Genomic DNA, 24,417 nt, shown 5'->3' with positions numbered 1-24,417 from the left:
TTAAGCTTAGGAGCCTCAAGTCCTTTATAGCAGATAGGAATAAAGCCTAACTCATATCCAAGGCTGTATCTCATTTTTATTATATTACAGACTGGTTGGATCTACTCTTTGATCTAAGAGGGAGGTGCTGTATATATCATCCAAGCATGCCTGCTGTATAAACTTCCTTGTGCCTCAAACAAAAACAGCCAGGGGTTCTGTTTGCAAAACATGCACAAATGTATCCCATACAGAACTGTCCTCCAATAGGGGTTGATTTCTTCCCACATGAGTGACCATTCATGATTCAACACAGAGTTTCTCATCTCCCCAGATGTCTACAACATGGACCTTAATGTAACTTGGTACCCATGTATGGAACTATCTTTTTCAAGGTTATTCTATTAGTTGATACTTAACTTGTATAATAATCTTATACTTTCATCTCTGCTACAGTAGTTCTCTGTCTCACACCCAAACACATGCCCAGACTGTTCTCTGTTCATTTTACTCCCTTTTGTAAAAGTCATTTTACTCTTCCTCATATGGAAGATAAATGTATATCAAAGTCCAATACCAAACATGACTCTAGCAGCTCAGACCTCACTCTGGATTATTCTGCTTCCTCATGACATTGGTTTAAATGTTTTCTAGCAAGGCCTTTCCAGTTTCCGTCAATGTCCTGTCCCACTCAGGTGGATGGAAGCTTGTCTACTGTACTCTGCTATTCTCTAGTCACTAGGAACCGGCCGGCAGTGAGAGCCAAGCCGCAGCTTTGACTCATGGGCTTCTCTGTGTGTCCCTCTACATTAGTCTCTGCCCTCACAATGTTTCTTGTTCTCATCGAGAAGCTTAGCTATCTGTGCGTCTTAAAATCTTTTATGTCTCTCATCTAACAGCTTGATTTCAGAGTGATTTCCAGGAGACCTAATCAATCACATGCCAGAAATAGAAGTCTTACATCTATGCTTGGTTTTAAATTCTTTGATCTCACAGAATGTTGCCTTGCATGCAATGATGCTCAAAAATGTGTTTAATTAAATGAGTGAAGCTACCAGATTGTTCTGATGCTATATCATTACCAAGGAATTCAGGTTTTCATTTGGCATTGCCTTAACATTCTCCTCCTCTTATAACCTTTCAAATCCACAGAAAATAGTATAATTAAATATTTTTAATTTCCACTGAGATCAAACAGATATTAATAGAGTGCCTACTTTTCTTTATTCTGTAGTCACATGTACTTAAAATAGTGAGTGCTATTTTTTTTGTATACTTTAAATCTTTAATAAGTGAATTTCAAACTTGCTTTCCTCCAAAGCATCATGCTTGAAATTTATCTGTATTTATGCACTAAATTCGAATCTAATGATTCCACATCTTTTATAGAACTATATTACACAGTTTAGTTCACTTCTTAGCATTCTGATAGTTTCCCGCCACTGAGATTACACACCCAAGAATAACAACTTAAAGGAGGTAGCATTTCAGCTCACAGTTTGAGAGGTGTCAGTCTACAAGAGAGGACATGATGGCAGGGAGTATGTTTTGGATAGGGAGGTAGAAAATGTGAGGAAATGAAGGACAGGGAAGAAGATGCAGCCTTAAAAACCATAACCACAGTGACTTCTCTCCTCAACTAGCCCAAACCTCCTTGAGTGGAGACCCCTTTAGCAGTCCCTTTAGGGGACTTATCCATTTATTAGGTTTATACCATCATGATCCAGTTACCTGAACACTGCTGTGTTAGAGGTCAAGTCTCCAGAATAAGAGTATACGGTGAACATACAGTTATAAACCATAGTAAACTTTGAATTCTACAATAAGCTTCCAAACATGTCTTCTTGAGCATATGTTTGATATTCTTTCAACTAGATGCCAAGCATTGAAAGTGTTATATAAATTTTGTATGTAGCCTTAACTTATTAAGGATATCCAATTTTTTATATCTAATATATATGATTATGATAACATTGATCATTGTACATTATAAAATATTTTACCATATTGCAGCATATAATATTTGTAACTTGTGGAAAGTACCTAGTATAAATATGAATAAGAATTGTGGTCCATAAGTGATGTTCATGATCTCTTGCCTGTAACTCACATGATTATAAAATCTATACTATTAGATAGTTAAAAGTTAGTGACTTGGAGACTCATCACCCAATTTTCTTTCCTGTAGGTATTTATGAGCCTCCATTTCCTATACTACTGCAGTGAACCAACCTTGGACGTGAAAATCGCCTTTTGTCAGGTGTGTGTTCCTCACAGGTAAAACAAGGTACAGTACACTCCCTTGTATTTCACTTTTCCCGTTCCATTTTCATATGAACCACACCAAGGCTGTCGTCGTGTAACGCTATTTCATATGAACCACGCCAAGGCTGTCCTCATGTAACGCTATTTCATATGAACCACACCAAGGCTGTCCTCATGTAACGCTATTTCATATGAACCACGCCAAGGCTGTCCTCATGTAACGCTATTTCATATGAACCACGCCAAGGCTGTCCTCATGTAACGCTATTTCATATGAACCACGCCAAGGCTGTCCTCATGTAACGCTATTTCATATGAACCACACCAAGGCTGTCCTCATGTAATGCTATTTCATATGAACAACGCCAAGGCTGTTGTCGTGTAATGTTAAAAGTGCTGAGAAAGCACAGAGAATCCTTAGATTTCCCCCCTTTCTTGTTTATTAGAAATGAATAAATTTTGTGAATGGGTTCATCATTAATTAATCTGTAAAGTGATTTCCAGTCAGATTTCTGTCCAAATCCTTGGAATGTGGTGTTGATAAACCAAGCACCAGGAACATACATTGCTGCTCATTTCTCTAAGGGCTGAGGAGTCCCAAATGCTGCATCTCCAATGACTGCCTGTTGTCACCTAGGAGTGATATGCAGTTGTCTTTACAGTAGTTAGAAAACAAACCAACAACCCCAGCGATGTTGTCAGTGGCCCACAAAGGGAGAGCACAAAGGTCGCCACCATGGTTGGTGGTCATGCAAAGCCAGCAAGTCTGTGCACTCTTGTATTCATAGAAATGCTGCCACTAGGAAAACAGTATTTAGGGTCCCTGTACACATGGGTGTTGTGTATAGAACTGTCCTGGCCTAAAGTACCTGTCTGGGTCTCATTGCCATCTTCCCTTTGGAGGTCTGGCGAGGAATTGTGTGCTAGCCGTATTCCCGTATTCCTAAGCAAATCGGAAGTTGTCTCCCGGTGCTGCTTCTCTCTGAGCTGAGCTGTGAATGCAGGTTTAGAGGGGACGTTGCCTCATCTAGTATTTTACACAGCCCTCTCCATTGCAAAGGGAACAGTGCTTTTGTTTTACTTAGTTTCTATGGTACCCACTCTCCCGGAATGTGAGTAGGATTCCTCCGGCAAAGCAAAGGCTTTGAGCAGCATTCTAAGACTGTGTGACCTCACCTTATGCTCAACTGTCACGGGGCTTGAGGCTCAAGCCTATGGATGGGAACTTTTCTCTAACAAGAGCTGTCGTCGTGTAATGCAGAGAGCGTAGTTGGAAACACCGAGGTATCACTCAGTAGTCTCTTACTTGCCACTGTGAGTGAGTGCCTCAACATTTTTGTGCTTCAGTTTCCTGATTTTTAAGAGGGTGAAATAAATAACAGCCACTTCTGAGAGTTGTTACGGGAATTCGTTGAACTTGTACTTGCAAATGTTGAAAACACTGTTAGAACGTCACACAGCTGGGATTCCGAGCCCCTTACGACCAGATTCATGCACACAGTTGCTTGGATCGGCATCACCAATTAGATGTCAGAAGAACATAACCAAACAATACCAATTTAAGTCCATACTTAGGTAGTGGGGTGGTTACACCTGTAACCCCCAGCACTAGGGAGGCTGAGGCAGGGGCACCATGAGTTCAAGGTCAGCCTGGGCTACCTACGGAACTGTCCTCAGAGACAACAAAACACCTTATCTTCCTTACCTTATTCTCCTCCCCCATTGCATTTGTTCAGGAAGTCCTGACTCTGTCCAGTCAGAGCACAATGGTGCAGTCATCTTATGAGCCACGCCCTACATTCAATCTGTCAGCCCACTCTCTGCTAGACTTAATGTTACAGGTGTCTGATGGTCACTCTCTCACCATCTCTCTGCTACCCCTGTGACCCAAGATACCTCATCACCTGTCTGAATTACTGTAAGAGCACCTGCCTTTGCCAAAACCTAGATGATTTACCCTCAAAACACCTGTGAGAGTGGCCCTCAAGTTAGGTTACTAGCATCAAAACAAGACATCCCCCAAATCTTTCAATGTCCTTGAATCTCATGGCACATAGCCCCGAACACTCATTCTAAAGTCTTTCTTACTTAGCCACCTAGAACTGCTCCCCTGAGGATCTCTACTGCCTAGCCAGTTTCCCCGCCTTTCTTTCTCCTCCTCCACACCTACCTTATTTGGCTTACTAATTGTGTGGCTGGCGTGCTCGGCTGCTTCTCTCTTCCCGTCAGAAAATGCTTTCTCGCACTTAGTCAGAAACATTCTTCTGAGTCTTGCTGGAACCAGTCCATATGAGACACCTCACTGACATAACTGTGCGTGTCTCTTCTACCTCTGTTCTCTGTAATGCCAGTTTGGTAGCCCAAGATGTCTTGATGGGAGTTTAACCATAAGAATGAGCCAGTACAAGAGCGGCTCCTTCCTCCTTGTCCCCACTGGTCCCATGGCTTTTGAGCACACCTGGGGTTTTTGTGGGCTTCAGTACTCACATATTCTCCTCCAAATACGTGTTCTGTGAAAGAACAATTCATTAGGCTTTGGATTGTCTACTCAGTTGAGCCCGTGATCTCTGGGTGGAAAATGAGCAAGCTCAAGCCTCCGGGTGTTGCAATAGGAGTGGCGGGGCTGTGTCCCCGGCACCCGGCCGCCCGCATGGCTTATGCCCCGAAATAATTACACGGAAACTGTATTCTTTTAAACACTGCCTGGTCCATTAGTTCCAGCCTCTTATTGGCTAGCTCTTACATATTGATCTAACCCATTTTTAATAATCTGTGTAGCCCACAAGGTGGCTTACCATGGAAGATCTTAATCTGTGTCTGTCTGGAGAGGGAGGATCATGGCGACTCCTGACTCAGCTTCTTTCTCCCAGCATTCTGTTCTGTTTACTTCGCCTACCTAATTTTCTGTCCTATTAAAGGGCCAAGACAGTTTCTTTATTTAACCAATGAAATCAACACAAAACAGAAGACTCCCACATCATCCGGGCTGTCTTGCTTAGACTGTGGCCCACAGGAGACCAGCGAACATTGTCCCGAGTACATTCAGAAAGCTAGACAGCAGCAGGGGACTGCCTGTATACTCACAGCATTCTCTTTACTCCTCGTGTAGAAATTAAATTTGGTATTACATCTTTTTCTTCTGTTCCTGTAGCTCTGCCTCTCCTTTACTTCTCTAGAAATATGAAGAAAACAGTGTCTTTTTTTTCAGAGGTGGAGTTACAAGGTGGGTTTACCTTCAAGCTGTCCCTTGGGAGCGTCTTCCCCAGGGCATCTCACAGGCTTTCCTATTCTGGGGCATTTATTCTGGCCAACAGCTGGGTGTGGTTGCATCTTAATTTCTGCTTCTGTATACTACACAAAGATCCTAGATAACTGTGATCAGTAATCAAATGTCTCTGCCATCTCCACCTCTTGACTGCAGCCTGGACATTATCATCACTCTGCATTTCAGTCTTTGAAATGTCTGTAGGGATCCATGGAGAACCAGAATTTCCAGATGCTGAATGGCAACAAAAATATATGCATTTATCATTGTTTTAACTAAAAATTTTATCAAATCATCTGAATAATATGAGATTTACTAAGAATACCTTTCATTAACAAATGTGTTACTTATCATAAATAATAATTAATATTGGCTATTATATTACTTATTGTCTAAGGCATTGCCAGCAGGAGAGGTTTTTTTTTAATTTGGTGAGAAATTTTTCTTTGGTATGGAAGACATGAAACAATAATCCTGTTTTCACAATACAAATGATAAGACATACCTGGGGAATATGAAAGGCTCAGTTTCTTGACCCCTCCTGAAAAACAGGGCAGCCTCCTCAATGCTGGTCTCAGGTGAACAGATGTACAGAGCCCTTGCATTTCACTTGTGAGTGAACGAGGCCACACACGTGCTCCATTGAAGTTCTTTCCTGGAATTCTCATTTCTAGAGAAGTAAAGGAGAGGAGGAGCTGTAGGAATAGAAGAGATGGATGTAAAATTATCACATTCCATTTCTACAGTAGGAGGAAACAGGGCTTGAGTCCATGGGCAGTCCCCTGCTGGGGTCTTAATTTTCTGGAAGTGCTGTGGCCAATGCATGCTGGTTTCAGTGGGCTGCAATCTAAGCAAGAGAGCCTGGCGCCCCTAAGAAAGCTGGTGGTACCTCACTTCTTGCTCCTTTGCTCTAAAATGAGAGGTACTGGAAATCAAATTAACACAAAATTAAAAACAAAAAATTATTGCTGGCCATGAGGAAGCAAAAGCCTTTTGATGAAGGTTTAAAATACGCATGCTGCATGCAACAGAGCCAGAGATGCGGGGTCACACGAGGCAGTGGCAACATGATGCATATAGAACTTGAGCCATGAATTTACTTACAGTGGTTAGGAACTGGAACCGTCCCTCCAACCTGCTGGCATCTGCAGCACCTGTTTCCTCCTGGAGGGATAGTCTCCGGTGTACAGATTGTAGCAGGAGCTGCTTGTTCTTTCCAGTGCCAATTGTTGTGAGGAGGGATGCTCCTTTTTTTCCCGACTGCCCAGTACCAAAATAATCACACAGAAACTATATTATTTAAATCACTGCTTGGCCCATGAGCTCTAGCTTCTTATTGGCTAACTCTTACTAATTTATTTAAACCATTTCTATTAATCTGTGTATTGCCACGTGGTTGTGGCTTACCGCGTAAAGTTCCAACCCTCATCTGTCTCCGGCGGGGCTACATGGCTTCTCTCTGACTCTGTCTTCCTTTCTCATAGCATTCAGTTTAGTTTTCCCCGCCTGCCGAAGTTTTGACCTATCAACAGGCCAAGGCAGTTTCTTTATTCACCAGGGGTATTCACAGCATACAAAGGGGAATCCAACATCAACAGATGAGGCTGAAAGTGAGTCAAATAATACCAAGCTAACTCCGAATAGAGTATTCTAAGGTTTTTCCTTATTAAAACAGAAAACTCATGGAACAGAAACGGGGTTCCAACATCAAGGTGTGGAGCATGGAAACAAGAGAGAGAGCTAGGTGTGACAGTGCCTTTTTGGTCCCTAAGTCACACCCCAATCTGGTCCTCTTAAAGGCCATTGGCTGAAGGAGGTTCCTCATCACCTCCCTCTTATTGCTAAATAAAAGAGTTCCAAACTCAGTATAAAACTATATATCCTAAGAACAGATATCAAGTATAAAAATTAGAATTACAATCAGCATAACCAATATTAAGCAAGGAGCACATGAAGGGCTATCCTTGCCCCACGCAGGGATCCTGAGGTGAGGACAAGGTCAGGACATCTCAACTTTGATTCTCAAGCTCAGTTTATTTTAATTCAGCAAATGTTCAATACATAGTTTTGAGCTCTTAAAGATAGAAAGACAACCATGAAATGTCTCCTGGGGAGAAATTTGAGTGCTTGTCTGTGAAACCTAATTTCTCAGCATCTTATCTCTTGGAGGAGTGTGCTTCTAGCCTTGATCAGGTTTGTGCTGTTTTACTAATCACAATCATTATTACTCTAACACCTAGTAGTTATGAAGTCTCTAAAGGTTCACTGATATTTAAATTGCTTATGAATAATAAAGGATTTCACGATTTGGAGAGAGCCTGAATCTCAAGAGTTAAAATTAGTCACTTGAGCCTGCAGGATGGCTCAGTCAGTAAAACAGTCAGTCATAAGTTCTGTCCTCAGAACCCACAAAGCCAGCCACAATGGCCTGTGTTTGCTGACCTACAGAAGCCAGGAATGGTGCCTGTGCTGACCTACAGAAGCCAGGAATGGTGGCCTGTGCTAACCTACCAAGCCAGGCATTGTGGCCTGTGCTTCGAGTCTGATCTGTGGCAAGATGAGAGGAGGAGGAGGTAGGTGAGTCCTGAAAACCACTAATCACAAGTCCAGCAAATGTAGGAAGGTCCCAGGCTAGTGAGTGACTCAGTCTCTAAGCCATGAGCAACAATAACACCCTGAGGTATTAATAATACCCTCTGATCTCCATGTATGCACACATACCCGTACACAGTGCGCCCCATATACATGCCTACCCTACGTACAAATTAATCAACAGGTTATAAATCTAAGTGGACTTAAAATTAAGGAACTGGTCTAAGAAATTAAGAAGCTAAGTTGTTTTCCTTTTACTTGTACCACTGAAACTCTTGTACTTTATGTCAAGGACATATTCATGAATTTGATGACTGCTCATTGAGACTGATTTCACCCTCTTGTCAACATACCTTATAGATATTTTAATTAGCTTGATTTATTCATTCTTCCTTATATGCATACAGCATCATTTTATAGTCCATAAATATAAACAATTGTAATCTGTCAATGTCCAATAAAAAATCAAATGAAAAAAATGACCACAATATTTTCCTTTATTTTGTCTGTACAACCCCAGTTATTGTCAAAAATTGAAATCAAATTGTGTCTTATTTCAGAACTTGAGGGCTTAACAACTATACAAATGCTAATATACATATTTTTTATTTTTATTATCTATTTTAAAGGCTTATTTTTATTTGATAAGGAAAGCTAGAGAGACAGAGACAGAATATGAATAAGAGAATTATCACACTCATCAAGACTATCACTCAGAACATTTATTCATTTTCTCTAAAGTAGCCATTATAAATATTTTAATAGCTTCAGTTGACATGCAGTATTTTGATTGGGAACCAAATTAAGACAAAATTTAAAAAGCAGTTATTGATTGCCATGAGGGTAAGAAAAGATTTTTACATAAATGTTTAAAATATGTGTGCTACATGGAGCAGAACTAGAGATTTGGGGATCACAAAAGACACGGTGACATGATACCACTAAAGACATCAGTTGCCAGATATGTGCTGGAAGATCTTTAAGTCTTGCCAATTGCTTTGGTCAATCTTTAATCTTTTATTGGGTTGGCTTTTTTCATACCTACAATTCACCTTGGTAGCTTTCCCCTGGTGTCTAGTATCTCCAATGTCTTAGGGTTTCTTTGTGACTTAATCTTAACCTTCACAGCTAAATAAAATAACAGCTCAGACAGAGCTTTGTTTCAGGGAATCTGTCTCTGTCTTACGTTGCCTGGTCTCAGGGGCTTTCAGGAACTTGTATTCAAGCCCCCACACCCCGTAAATGTTGCACTTTGCACACCTGCTAAACCGTCACTGTAGCGCATCCTGCCAAGTTCTGCTGCCAGCTTGAGGTAAAGTGGCCCTTTATTTACCATAATATTTGCATACCCAGATTTGGGGAAGCACACCCCAGACAGTTATTTCCCAACAGGAAATCTTCAACAGCATTCTCAGTTCAGATTCTTGTTTCAAATCATTTGGCATTTTTCTATGTTGGAGCCTTGGACAGGTGGAATCTTTCCTTTGAGACATCTCTCCTATTTTCCACGGATGAGCATACACTTTCTCTATAATAATTATAGTTAAAAAAATAATTATAGTTGCTCTCCTCTCATCTTCTTTGTCTGTGCTTTTATACTTGCTCACACTGCTATGCTCACCAAACTGCTCAATTTCTATGTCTTTCTGTTATCCACCATTGAGCTGGGGTATGGTTTCCACTTAGTTCTCTCTGCCCGCTCTATGGTGGATAACAGAAAGAGTAGGTGGTTACATCACATCGTGCCCATGGTCAAAGAGCAGCACGAGAGAGGAATGTTCGCTCTCCTCTAGCTCCTTCCCCTCTCTCATCTACTCAGTCCAGAACCTCGGCCCATGGTTCCACTCATGTTCAAGAAGGAACCTCCCTCCCCAGCTAAACTTGTGGAAATCTGCTTAAAGACGTGTCCAGAGGAGTGGTTCCCTAGTGCTCCCAACCCAGTGATGTTGCCAGGGAAGAGATGAAACATTGCAGAAACATTACTTCCTTTGTTATTTTATTTTTCATCTTTTAATAAACTCCATAAATAGTTTCAGATGATATTTTACCATTTAGAAAGAGAATTTTTTACTTAAGCTTTTCATTTTGGGTTCCACTCCCATCTACTTAATGAAATATACTCTGACTTTCCTTATATATGCTTTCATATTAAATTTCATATTAATAACCTAAAAATTCACAGCATCCCTGCTCTTGTTTGCTTGGCTGGAGTGGGTAAGATAGTAAACAAAGTCAAGATGGACAGTATAGCAACATGGCACATGTTGTCTGATGAAATAACTCGCTGCTGTGTACACCGCCATGGCAACTCTCCGTCTTTATCTATGAATGAGCCATGGATTGCTTTATGATATTTTCCCTGGTGTCTACATGGAAATATGGCTATAGTAAACTTAGTGCTCCATTTTTGTCCTATATCCTGGCATTTTTTCTAAAACAAAACAATAGACTCTGATATACCGTCTAAGAATAACTGAGAAGCTAAAAGACTTAGTTTTGGAACTGTGAGGGCTTTTGTCTTGGTTCATTTTGAAAATGTGCTTGATTCACTTAAACACAGAAAGGTCAGATTTTAGCTTCCTGTAGAATGAGCTTAACTTGATTGTGAATACAGCTTGGTATTGTAAGTTTAATTATGACTGAAGCTTCCGTCAGACTGGATAAAGTCGTGACTTGCATATTTTTTATAGTTCTATAAAATATCCTAGAACTGTCCATGGTTTTGATGCATGGCTCATCTGCAATAATGCTCACTTAAGAGACATGCAAAACACACAGATTTCATTTTAGTCTACACTGTGGTCATATGTAATGAGTCTTTATGTTAGTTGTGCTATTTTAATGCTTATTATCCTTGTGAGAGCATATACTGCAAATAGAGATGAAGTTATAGACTTTGTTTCACTGAAAAATGATCTTCTGGGGCTGGGGACATGACCAGGAGGGGTTATATTTTTATGTTGGTCATGCATGTCCACCAGCAGTTTGGTTCCAAGTTCTAAATCCAGCAGCAGATGCAAGTTTATATACTTGGGAGCTCATGTTCTCTAAAACATAAATGGTTATCTATGTATTGCTAACACATTCACAATAGGTCAAAGTACTTTTGTACCTATAGGGCTACATTTTATTGTTGATTTTCAGAGCTACTCATTGAATTCAGGAACTTGTTTGTACTAGGCCAGTGTGTCTTTTCACTGAGCTATGTCCCCAGCTCTGTTATTTATTAATTATATTTATTATATTACTATTTAATAATTCTATTACATTATATTTATTATAATATATTTATTTTACAACCACATTATATTTATTATTATATAATTATATTTATTAATAAATAGACTTACTCAGTCTATTTCCTATGGTATAGATTCCATATGCATAAAACCCTAAAAGTTTATTTCTTGCAGTGTGAATTTTTTTATGTATGTTGGGAAGGCCTCTTATGTTTCCAGGACCCAGAAATATAAGTTCCTGTTATTCTGTGCTGTAGCTGCTGGGATCCTACAGAGAGAAAGAAGATAAGCAGGCAAGGAGCATCACTTTACGCTTTTAAAATGACATTTTATTTATGAACTCTTTCTCTCGTGTGTGTGAGAGCATGTGTGCTCCTTCACAGATATGCCACAGTGTGCATGTGGAGGTCAGAGGACAACATTTTGGCAGTGACATGTCTGTGTTCGCAGTGTGGTTTCCGGGGATTGAACTCAAATCATTAGGTTGGAAGCAAGCGTCCCTAGCCACTGAGAAATTGTGCTAACTTCCTAAGGTGCATCATTTTAGGACTACTTCTGCAGTTGGCTGTTACTTTGCATTTCCTCATAGGTCAGCATTAACATGTTCCCAGCCAAGCTGCAAAGGAGGCTCATACACGTGGACTCTCGAACACCAGCTACAACACAAGTGGAAATGAAAAATGGAATATTTTGTTTGACTCTTTTCAATCCTGCTCTCTCTCTAGACTTTAGACCTCTAACACGGTGTGTTTGGCTTTAAGCATGGCTTAAAAGTTGGATGAACTTTGGTTAAAACATTCTAAGTATCGCTTTAAATGTTACACAACTTCTCTATCATAGTTATGATAGCTATGTAATAGTTAAGAAATTTATACAGATCATCCCATGTAAATTCCCCTTTGATGAAGAGGAGGCTATGTCTTTCCTTCTGTGTGTAAGAACACCGAGGCCAGGGTTATAATGATTTCACCGAAGGTTTCGTAGCAGGATTCTGAAGCAGGCTGTCTTCATGCAGAGCCTCAACGTTACTCATTGCAGAAGTTGTCTCTCTAGAATTTTTCCCTTGAAAAATGAGAAAACTGGATTCTTACATTTAATGATCTATTAGTCACTCAACACAGTTCCTGAACTAATACCAACCTGTTGCTCAGAAAGCTCCATGTAGTGCTTGTTTGCTACCTTCATACACAGAGAGACAGGGCAGGCGGAGGACACCCTGCACTACTGTTGTTGACTTCAAATGCCTCTTTCATACAGCAGAAAACAATGACTAAGTGGAAGTTTAGTATAAACAGTTTTGCTATACTGTTAATTTGTCATAACCTGTTGATTCCAGAGTAACATCTCTGGGCCAACTAGGCTCTCAGTGAAATAAATTCCAGAATGAGACTCTCTTTAAAGACTCCACATGGAGAAACAATGGCAAACGTGTCCCCAACAAAAGAAAACCTACTGACATTTCAAAGTACTGCACCTCAGGCCTCTCTAAATCTCCTGGACCGATGATTTGATTCAGATTTAAAATGGAGTCAAGGTGTGCCTCCTTGCCCCAGGAAGGGTGTGGTTAGTGCTTTCTGTTAGCTCTCTGGGATGACCTTGCAATGGCATCGTGGAGGAGCTCCATCTTTCAGTGTATAAGATGAAATGCTGATTTCACCTGTGCCAAAAGCAGAGCCATGACATTGGGCAGATAATTTAAAGTACAAAGGATACGTCGAAAGAATTGTCTACCAGTGGCTAATCCACTTGAAGTGACTCCTGACTTTTCCTACAGAGTCGGGGATTAAATGTCTACAGGGAGGGATTTTAAAACTGTGTAGCAGTGGGATGTGCTCAATATTTCATAGTGAATGAAACCAAGCCCTTCACATTTCATGATGGCTTTGGAAAACTCAACATCTATGGCTGACAGAGGACAGGTTTCAGCTTGGAGCTTGTTTAATGGCCAGTCCTTCCAGGCTCTAGATGGAGAGAGCCAGGACATGAGTGTGTAGTGAAGACCTGTTAGCTGCTGTTCCTCTGGATTGGCTGAGGTGCTGTTCTTCAGCTCACCTCGGTCTTAGAAAACCACCTCACTATTCAAAGTTCCTTTCTAGCTGAACTATTTCAGTTTGTAAGAATGTCGGCTTACGTGACTCGAACTCATGTGCCCATGAATTTCTAGTTCTGAAACCTCCTGTATCTGTTTTCAGTGTAAGCTTTAAAAGTATTTGATACAATAAAGAGTGCACCTATAGTAGGAAATCTACTATATTACTTATTTTATATATTACTACCTACAGGTAGTAATGTTACTCTACCTGTATCCCCTGGGCCCTCTGAGAGTTCATATCAAGTAAGAAATATGACACATAATTCTGAATCCCTGGTACAAGGTCTTGGATTTGCTGACTATTGTTTGATTACAGATTTATTATGTAAAGAACTTCAGAATATATTCTCCCTAACATTAAGCACTAGAGAAATATTATCGTTCTTTTAATTTATTTGGTAGACTTATTAGATTAATAAAACTTGCCGCTCACTGTGGTTTTGTCCTGGTGACCACTAGTTTTTCTCCTTGACTTTCCAGAGTGTGACCCTAACTTATGTGCTCAAGGTGGTGGGTGTTCATAACTGAAGTCTTCTGGTATTCCTGTCATTGTTCAGCCTGCTGCATTTCTGCTCAAAATTGGCTTTAGTGCTCTCATTGTTCCTCTAGCCTCTGCATTGAGCTGCACAAATCCTTTATGGAACCACACAGGATATAAATAATAAAGAATAAAAAAGGCATGTGCAAGGTTTCCCAGATATTGAGTGCAGAACTGACATTGGCTCGGAGTTAGTTTCAACTCTATTATTAAAACAAACAAACAAACAAACCCCAGAAGACCACGGAAGTTCTGCCTGCAAAGGTTCCTACCCCAGTGTTCCCGGCCTGGGAGTTGTCACGGGCAGTACAGGCCAGTTTTTCTCAGCCAGCAGAGGAGGGAAGTGTTCCTGGAGTACAGGTGATTACAACTGAGCCAATCACAATCAATAAGCTTTGCGTGTCCATGGCTTATGGCCAGTAACGTGGTGTCAGTGGCTCTCACAGGTGTAGCATGTTTCTGCCTAGAAAAACATGAGTAAAGGAACACAGAATCCATGTTGAAAAGAACTGATTAGTCAAAATTGCAGACAGGGAAGGCACCCACAGTTCTTGAAAATGACCATCATCATACACCCCCAGGCGGCAAAGGATGCGTAGACTAAGCTTCACTCAGTATCTTTAGCAGCCTGAAGATTTCACCTAAACTGTAAGGTCCTGATTCAGGCTAAACTGAGATGTCTGTCTATAAGCCTGAAAGGAATTTTAGGACTAGTTTGTATAAAAAGACATTTTTCTACACTCCTGAGAGTTTAAAGGAAAAAAGATGCCCAAGGGAGCCTGTAAGGTGGGCAGGAGATAAGAAGTATGGTCCAAGAAGGGAGTTACTGTAAAATTTTTTTTTAGTTTATATAAACTCCAAAAATTTTAAATTATTTGTTGTTTTGTCATCCATTTTAACTCTTTGTTATTATGAATTACCAATTTTATTAGTTTTTATAGCTCATTTTACATTTTAATGAAAGTAGGCTGTCCATTTATGACTTTAGTTAATATGTTTCTGGCCCAGGAACATATTACAAAGTGGCCAAGAATAACCAGTTTAAAGTTAGTAAATGTTTAGGTTATCTTTAGATCTCTCTGTTTTCCAAATACTTGCAAGTTAGTCAGTAATTATCAACTATAAAGCTGGCGAGAGCACAGATGGTCGTTTATCTCTAAATATTTCCTCAGTTTTGGAAACCTTGTTCCACACACATCAGTATATTCCATTATATATGTGTTTATCTCTGTTTTAATATCTTTTCTCCTCTTTCATAAGCTCCTTGTTAGTTTTGCCACACACACACACACACACACACACACACACACTTTCTTTGCTTCTGAAGAATTGCTGTCAGTGTTGGCTAGTGAAGATGTGTTTTGGGTCCGTTTTATGTACTTCTTTGGGAAACGACTTTCTCAGCTTCTTCCCTGAGATCATGATCTCTCACAGGGTCTCTAACTCTCTCGCTCATTTATGCAAACTCGAGGGTGAAGCCCCACATTGGGCAACATAATTGTCTACACAAAACCACAGCTCTCATTTTAAAGGGAATAAGAGATACTTTATTTCAGAGCCAATTTGAGTGAACAGGGTCCAGAAACAAAGATTTAGGGTATCCCAAATTCCATGTCCCAACATGGAAATATTTGCATGAAGCTATATAGTTTTACCAAACAAAGGAAGTCATAAATCAAGATAAGTTTAAAATACATTGATGGGTACATCAGAGAGGTGGTTAGAGCAAGATGCTTTTCTATACCTTAAGAGTGTCTCTGGTGACCTTCCTGGTTTTCGGTTGGTGGAAATTGCTAAGTTTAATAGATTTCAAAGGTTTTTATCTATTAGCTGTAGGATATTAGTTAGGACACAGAAGCAGGCAAGGAATAGCTGTTCTGGGAACTAAAGAAATTCCCAAGATAAACTAAGATTTGGACCTTCCTATTGTTTCTGTTTTTTGACTCTTTTGGGAGGCCCACCACCCAGCTCCCCAAATCATGACACGGAGGCTTATTTTTGCTTATAAATGCCCAACCCTAGCTTGGCTTGTTTCTAGCCAGTTTTTTTTTAAATTGTTGCATCTACCCTTCCCTCTGGGCTTTTTCTTTTTCTTACTTCTGTATAGCTTACCTTCCCTCTTGCTCCATGGCTTGTTGTTTAGCTGGGTGTCTGACCCCAGACATTTTCCTCTCCTTATTCTGTCATTGCTCTTTCTTCCTCTTCCAAATTTCTTCTTTTTATTCCCTCTGCCTGTCAGCCCCATCTGTCCTTTCTCCTGCCTCGCTATTGGCCATTCAGCGCTTTATTAGACCACCAGGTGTTTTAGACAGGCAAAGAATCACAGCTTTACAGAGTTAAACAAATGCAGCATAAACAAGAGCAACATGTCTTTCCATCATTAAACAAAAGTTCCAGAGCATGAACACAAGGAACACACCTTAAAACAACATTCTACAATATCTTTAACATTCCAAACCCCTCACAGCACTAACATTCTGATACATTCCAATCTCTGCACACTCAGTATCTTTTCAAGGTTTTTCATGCACAGACCTTAAAATTTCAGAATCTCTCCCCATAACTCTCTGCTGTCTAGTGCGATAGGTAATATTCCCTGTCAACTTGACAGGATCTAGAACCACCAAGGAGACACTCTCTTGGCATGCCTGTGAGGTGTTATTTAGTTTAATCCAGGGAAGAGTGCCTTAACTGTGGGTAGCACCATTCTCCGGGCTGGGATCCTGTACTGACTAAGATGGAAAAGGGAGATGAATACTGGCATGGACAGTCCCTCATCTTTGACCATGAATGCAATGTGATAGTCACTTTAAACTTATGCCATCATAATCTCCCTGACATGATGGACTATACCCTTGAACTATGAGTTAGTATAAAGCTTTCCCTTTCAAACTGCGTTTGCTAGAGTAGAGTATTTTATACTAGCAACAGAAACATGACTAACATGGCTAACCATGTCTTTACAAAATAGAATTCATGTTATTTTCTTCCTGTGTTTGAAACAACACTGCTATTTGAATGAATCAAAGATGATTATATACAGACAGTAGGTTATCCCTTCCTGTTTATTACCAGAATATTTACTTTGTTCTTTTGTAGAATGTACCTTCTGAACTTAACTACTTTGCCATGGTCATTCTAGGTTGCAACTTTGTCTTGTCTTTGCTGCATGGCCAGTGCTAACCTAGTAATTGTCACGTAGCAAGCATGTCATCAGTACTAGATTAGGCACCTGTAAATATTACATAGATTAGATAAGGCTGAACAAGAAGCTGTAAGAATTATTAAACTTCCTTGAATAGGCATTGAAGTGCTGACAGTTCAACTCTCATGAGAAAATGGAGATTATAGCCAGGAAAACCACAGGAAGGCCTAGTGACTGCATGGAGTCAGGAGCCTGGGATAGGAAGTCTACTGTGTGTCATTATTACTCACATGTGATAATTATACACAAAATATTATTGCACATGTGTGATCATTATTATGTGACAGTTAGACATGTGTGATTAGTACACATGTATGACCAATATACATGTCTTTTGTACATATCCGTTTATTAGTACATATATGATTATTTAACGCATGTGATCTTTATATGTATGTGATTATTACATGTGTGATTGGCACACACATGATTATTATATCCATGTGATTAGTACACACGTAATTAGTAAATGTGTGATTGAACACACATGCAATACTTTAGGAACACTACTCAGCAACAGAAAAATAAGATAGGGAAGACAAAAGGAGCATTTAGAGTTGATAAAGCCAACTTGTGCTGAGTATTTTTGCAATATTCCAAATACTAAGGGGTGCAACAAAGGGTCAGAACATAACATATGCCATGTTGGGCAGGTGTCAGTCATCCCACATTAATCCTGAAAATGAGAAGTATTCAATATTGTAATTCCATTTGGGGTTGTTTTTAACCTTCCTTAGCAAGAAGCAGGGCTTTCTGCACCACCCCTTCCATGAGTCTGTAGTAGAAGTGACAGCAGTTTGGAGAGCTGTGTGTGGCACTGAGTTAAAAGCCTTGATAGTTTGCACACCAATGTTCGTGTGCTTGCAGTTGTCCATAGCCTCTGCCCAGACTCTAGACCTCATGGTTTGTACCCTGGAATAGGCTCACAACACCTTACTTTTGAAGGTTTTGTTTCATTTTCTCTGCTACGCTGTATGGACTACCTTCCAGATTTCAGGACTTTGGCTACATTGAGAAATTACCTACGTTTTCTGCTTCCTCTCTAGACAATGCAGATAGCAATCCATAGTTTACACCAGTATTTGTGGTTCCCACATCTGTACCAAATGTTGCTGCTATGCCTGGTGACAGACACAGGCTGCAGCTTATGATGTCTATCTAGTTCTAGAGCTTTCTTACCATTCTGAGGCATCCAGAATCTTCCAGTAGATTTGCACATTCTTCTAGCTAAGCTCATATAATCCCCACTCAGTTTTCCTTACAACACCATCTTGTCTGGATCATATTCCATGATGTCATCATTCTGCCTGGATTGTGTTCTATGACATCACCGTCCTGTCTGGATCATATTTCTGCTCAGGTGGAGACTAAGAGATACTTTCATTTCACCTTTTTATTTAGACATGAGATGACAAAAATTTCCAAAGAAAATGGTTCTGTGGTCAGTTCACAGGTTCAGAGCCTAAAACAGTTTAAAATTTTCATATTGTATGAGAACTGATATTCAGAGAGTTAATGTGTTAAATTATACAAAACTTCTTTGGTTTAAATTCTAAGCTCAAAGCAGGGTAGGTGGAGTTTTCACTGACTAAAGCTTCCTCAGGACATGGAAACCTCGTGATGTATGTGGAAAATGATCAGCTGGGTGGGAATATCCAGCTCCTGCAGGGCCACCAAGCAAAGTTTCGAAGGGAACCCATGAGTTATATCTCATCACTGTGGCTTTACACAACATGTCAGGATTCTCCCAACTGAATGCCCCCAACATGGGGATGCTGCAGCTAATGAGATCCACTGGCTAAGATTATTTGTTCCTCTATTGTTGGAAAGAATACACAGAAAGAATGCATGTTTAAAACCTAAATGAAAATACCAAGAAGAGGCCTAAGTATTACATAGGCATTCACCAGTGTGTGCCACATGCAAGCAGTTAGTTATGGTATGAACCATCTAACTATAGTCCATATCTTTTGTGTAGTTAAGTTTGAAATAAGAGCTTTTATGAATAAATACTAAGCATGGGTAGTAGCTCTTTATTATATGTTATGTGTAAAAATTCAGAATTTTAAGACAATTCTTTAATTACCAAATATGATTGACATAAGAAACTTTCTCATAGATAACTAGGAAATGCAATGACCAAGATAGGTAAAATCTAAGCATGCTCAAAACAGAGTGTGCAATGTTTATTTAACTTAGTATTTTTAGCACTTCATAAGGATGGTAGCACTTTGGGTATTAGTGAGAAAAATAAAGTCAACTGTATTTAATTTAAATTTGCCTAATTAATAAAATTTGAACCTGCATGCTAGTTTGTGTCTGAGCTCTATTAGAGGAAAGGATTGCACTCAGCATCGTTAACCCCTCTTTTGAGCAGTCAGCACTGGTCTAATTTCCTTCAGTCCTTAAGTGTCTAAGCTACACTGAAGCCAGAATATCTTCAGGATTTTTTCATCTAAAAGGGATGAAATTATCCTGTGACAAAAAATCCTCTTTCTCTATTTTAAGCAGGCGTTGGTTGCTGCTTTTGAGTTACTAGGGGTGGAACCATTGATCTATTTTCCCAAGCCTTAAACATTTTAATACTGAGAAACTACGCTTTCATTTTAAGCTTCATTTACTTCAAGTAAATGGACAGGGCCTACTAAGGACTGTTTCTCCTGTGTGAGTTAGCCCCACTAGATGGTAGATGGCTAGATATTTGTAGTCACTGAAAGAAAAGGCCATTGTCCTGCTGGGAGCTCTTGTCTCACATCTCCTCCTTCTTCTTGACAGGGATTCGACAAACACGTGGATGTGTCATACGTTGCCAAGCATTACAACATGAGCAAAAGCAAAGTGGACAACCAGTTCTACAGTGTGGAAGTAGGAGACTCGACCTTCACCGTTCTCAAGCGCTACCAGAACCTGAAGCCGATTGGCTCTGGGGCTCAGGGAATAGTTTGGTAAGTAGGACGGGTTTGTTATTCTTTCAAGGGAGTAATGCTGGATTCGTTGACAAGATACAGACAGATAAGCACACAGATATCAGGTGAAATACACATTCGGAAAATATAAAATTGATTGGCATCGTTTTTTATTTATTTTCTACTTGTTAACAATATGCAACATGGCTTACAGTGTTCTTCCGGTCACCAGAAAACAAAAATTATAACAAACACAAAGACATAGACATAGGATAGGAGTGCTTCAGCTGTTGCTACTGTATTTAGCAAAGTTAATTTGTATATTGCAGAGCAAGAAGAATTGTATCTGAGACAGGGTCAGTTAGATCCCCAGCACACTTAAGAGGGATGAGTGAGTTTTGTCTGTGTCTGTTAAAGTTTGTACTGGCGAGTTTTGTATCACCCAATCACAGGCTAGACTCATTAGGGAAGAGGTGGTCTCAGCTGAGGAAATGCCCACCAGATGGCCTGGTAGGCGGTCCTGTGAGGCATTATCTTAATGGACGATTGATTGCGAGGTCTCAGCCCACTGTGGACGGTGCCAGCCCTAGGCTGGTGGTCCTGGGTGCTATAAGGAAGCAGGTTGTACAAGCCATGGGGGGTAAGTCAGTAAGCAGCACCCCTCCAGGACCCCTGCGTTAGCTCCTGCCTCCAGGTTCCTGCCCTGTGTGAGTTCTTGCCTTGATCTCACTCAGTGATGGAGCATGACTTGGAAATGTAAGATGAAATAAAACTTTCCTCATCAAGTTGCTTTGGTCATGGTGTTTTATCATAGCAATCGAAATCCTAACGAAGACAAAGCTTAATGTTCAAAATTAACTTCATAGAAGCAGTATAATGTATGTTTACATAGACAACTGCATATAATTCCAGTTCCAGTAGCTCCAATGCCCTCGTTTGACCTCCATGGTTTCTGGCATGCACATGGCACACGTAAATGCATCCACGCAAACATTCTCTCTTCGTCCCACCACTTCCCTCCTTCCCTCCTCTCTTTCTCTCTCTCTCTCTCTCTCTCTCTCTCTCTCACACACACACACACACAGACACACACACACAGACACACACACAGACACACACACACACAGACACACACACAGACACACACACACACAGACACACACACACACAGACACACACACACAGACACACACACACAGACACACACACACAGACACACACACAGACACACACACACAGACACACACACACAGACACACACACACAGACACACACACAGACACACACACAGACACACACACACAGACACACACAGACACACACACACAGACACACACACACACAGACACACACACAGACACACACACACACAGACACACACACACAGACACACACACAGACACACACACAGACACACACACAGACACACACACACAGACACACACACAGACACACACACACAGACACACACACAGACACACACACAGACACACACACAGACACACACAGACACACACACACAGACACACACAGACACACACACACAGACACACACACAGACACACACACACACAGACACACACACACACAGACACACACACACACAGACACACACACACAGACACACACACAGACACACACACACAGACACACACACACACAGACACACACACAGACACACATACAGACACACACACAGACACACACAGACACACACACACAGACACACACACACAGACACACACACAGACACACACACACACAGACACACACACACACAGACACACACACACAAATAATTTTTTACCAAACAATTGCTTAATCTTTCCTTGCCTCCTAGTAACCATTCTTTCATGTTATGTTTGAGTGATTAAATGAAATCACCTATATCTGAATTAACCATTGTGATGCTCATAAAAAACTGTTCAGTTAATTGACACTTTAAAAAATAGTTTTAAGAAGCAATAAGTTAAATATATTAACTAAATATATATAGTATATTTATTAGCATAGTAATTTTCAATTTTTGATTATTTATACTAGTTAGTAAAATTTAGTATATTTACTCTAAATATAATTAGACATATGTATTTATAAAGGATATTTATTAATACAATGTGTCTTACTGTCTAAATTACTGATATATTAATTTTATGCCTGTGGGGGGAAAATGTATACAGTATAGGATGGATGAAGACAAAGTTATATTTATTTTTAAAAACTTAAACATTTAATCCATTTATAATTCTTGAAATGCTCTTCTATCAACCATGGTGTGCTGTCTGCACTATACCCTAGGGCGATGGTGGGGCTTGGGTGGGTTTTGTTTCTGTTTCCCTTTTTTGGTGTGGTTTTATTTTGTTTCTTTGATTTTGTTGCTGCATGGGGTTTTGTTTGTTTTTTGAGAAAGAACTTAATGTTGGATGGGTAGAAAAGGAGACAGGACCCAGAGAAACTTGGGGGAGGAGAAGAATATGATAAAAATATATGTAAATTTAAAAATTGGTTTAAGTAATAAAAATACAAAAATAAAAACTCAACTATCTAAAATAAGAAAAAAATCGGAAATGCTATTTTAATGGCAGCAATGGGCAGTTTCTATTCTTTCCCCTGTACTCAATATATATTTCTTGGTAACTTGAAATTTGGTCACTTCATTATGCCAGCTGCTTTTAGTTCAGAGTCTGCACTGTGGGCATACTTCCCAGTCGGCAGGTGTGAGTGCGGGGCACTGTGGGCATGCTTCCCAGTCGGCAGGTGTGACTACAGGGCACTGTGGGCACACTTCCCAGTCGGCAGGTGTGACTACAGGGCACTGTGGGCACACTTCCCAGTCGGCAGGTGTGACCACAGGGCATGGTGGGCACACTTCCCAGTCAGCTGGTGTGACTACAGGACACTGTGGGCACACTTCCCAGTCAGCAGGTGTGACTACAGGACACTGTGGGCACACTTCCCAGTCAGCAGGTGTGACTACAGGACACTGTGGGCACACTTCCCAGTCGGCAGGTGTGACTACAGGGCACTGTGGGCACACTTCCCAGTCGGCAGGTGTGACTACAGGGCACTGTGGGCACACGTCCCAGTCGGCAGGTGTGACTACAGGGCACTGTGGGCACACTTCCCAGTCGGCAGGTGTGACTACAGGGCACTGTGGGCACACTTCCCAGTCAGCAGGTGTGACTACAGGACACTGTGGGCACACTTCCCAGTCGGCAGGTGTGACTACAGGACACTGTGGGCACACTTCCGAGTCGGCAGGTGTGACTACAGGGCATGGTGGGCACACTTCCCAGTCGGCAGGTGTGATCACAGGGCATGGTGGGCACACTTCCCAGTCGTCTGGTGTGACCACAGGGCATGGTGGGCACACTTCCCAGTCGGCAGGTGTGACTACAGGACACTGTGGGCACACTTCCCAGTCGGCAGGTGTGACTACAGGACACTGTGGGCACACTTCCCAGTCAGCAGGTGTGACTACAGGACACTGTGGGCACACTTCCCAGTCGGCAGGTGTGACTACAGGGCACTGTGGGCACACTTCCCAGTCAGCTGGTGTGAGTGCGGGGCACTGTGGGCATGCTTCCCAGTCGGCAGGTGTGACTACAGGGCACTGTGGGCACACTTCCCAGTCGGCAGGTGTGACTACAGGACACTGTGGGCACACTTCCCAGTCAGCAGGTGTGACTACAGGACACTGTGGGCACACTTCCGAGTCTGCAGGTGTGACTACAGGGCATGGTGGGCACACTTCCCAGTCGGCAGGTGTGACCACAGGGCATGGTGGGCACACTTCCCAGTCGTCTGGTGTGACCACAGGGCATGGTGGGCACACTTCCCAGTCGGCAGGTGTGACTACAGGACACTGTGGGCACACTTCCCAGTCGGCAGGTGTGACTACAGGACACTGTGGGCACACTTCCCAGTCAGCAGGTGTGACTACAGGACACTGTGGGCACACTTCCCAGTCGGCAGGTGTGACTACAGGGCACTGTGGGCACACTTCCCAGTCAGCTGGTGTGAGTGCGGGGCACTGTGGGCATGCTTCCCAGTCGGCAGGTGTGACTACAGGGCACTGTGGGCACACTTCCCAGTCGGCAGGTGTGAGTGCGGGGCACTGTGGGCACACTTCCCAGTCGGCAGGTGTGACTACAGGACACTGTGGGCACACTTCCCAGTCGGCAGGTGTGACTACAGGGCACTGTGGGCACACTTCCCAGTCGGCAGGTGTGACTACAGGGCACTGTGGGCACACTTCCCAGTCAGCAGGTGTGACTACAGGACACTGTGGGCACACTTCCAAGTCGGCTGGTGTGAGTGCGGGGCACTGTGGGCA

General features: G+C 41.5%; 1 protein-coding gene across 6 annotated transcripts in view; it reads left to right on the top strand.

Moving 5' to 3' along the window:
* Mapk10 (mitogen-activated protein kinase 10) overlaps positions 1-24,417 on the top strand; it is a 303,886-nt gene that overhangs the window by 162,928 nt on the left and 116,541 nt on the right. For 4 of the 6 annotated variants that reach the window (XM_041641951.1, XM_041641950.1, XM_041641955.1 and 1 more), the window contains 2 exons: positions 2,168-2,239; positions 19,951-20,120. In XM_041641951.1, the coding sequence (XP_041497885.1) occupies positions 2,168-2,239; positions 19,951-20,120 (242 nt within the window). Of the gene's footprint in view, positions 1-2,167; positions 2,267-19,950; positions 20,121-24,417 lie in introns of all 6 variants that reach the window. The other 2 variants (XM_041641953.1, XM_041641954.1) reach the window with 2 other exon arrangements.

Source organism: Microtus oregoni, unplaced genomic scaffold, assembly GCF_018167655.1.
Source record: "Microtus oregoni isolate MIOR12 unplaced genomic scaffold, Mior012 000072F_ref0000427, whole genome shotgun sequence".
Taxonomy (NCBI): Eukaryota; Metazoa; Chordata; class Mammalia; order Rodentia; family Cricetidae; genus Microtus; species Microtus oregoni.
This window is presented reverse-complemented; position numbering and strand designations above follow the sequence as displayed.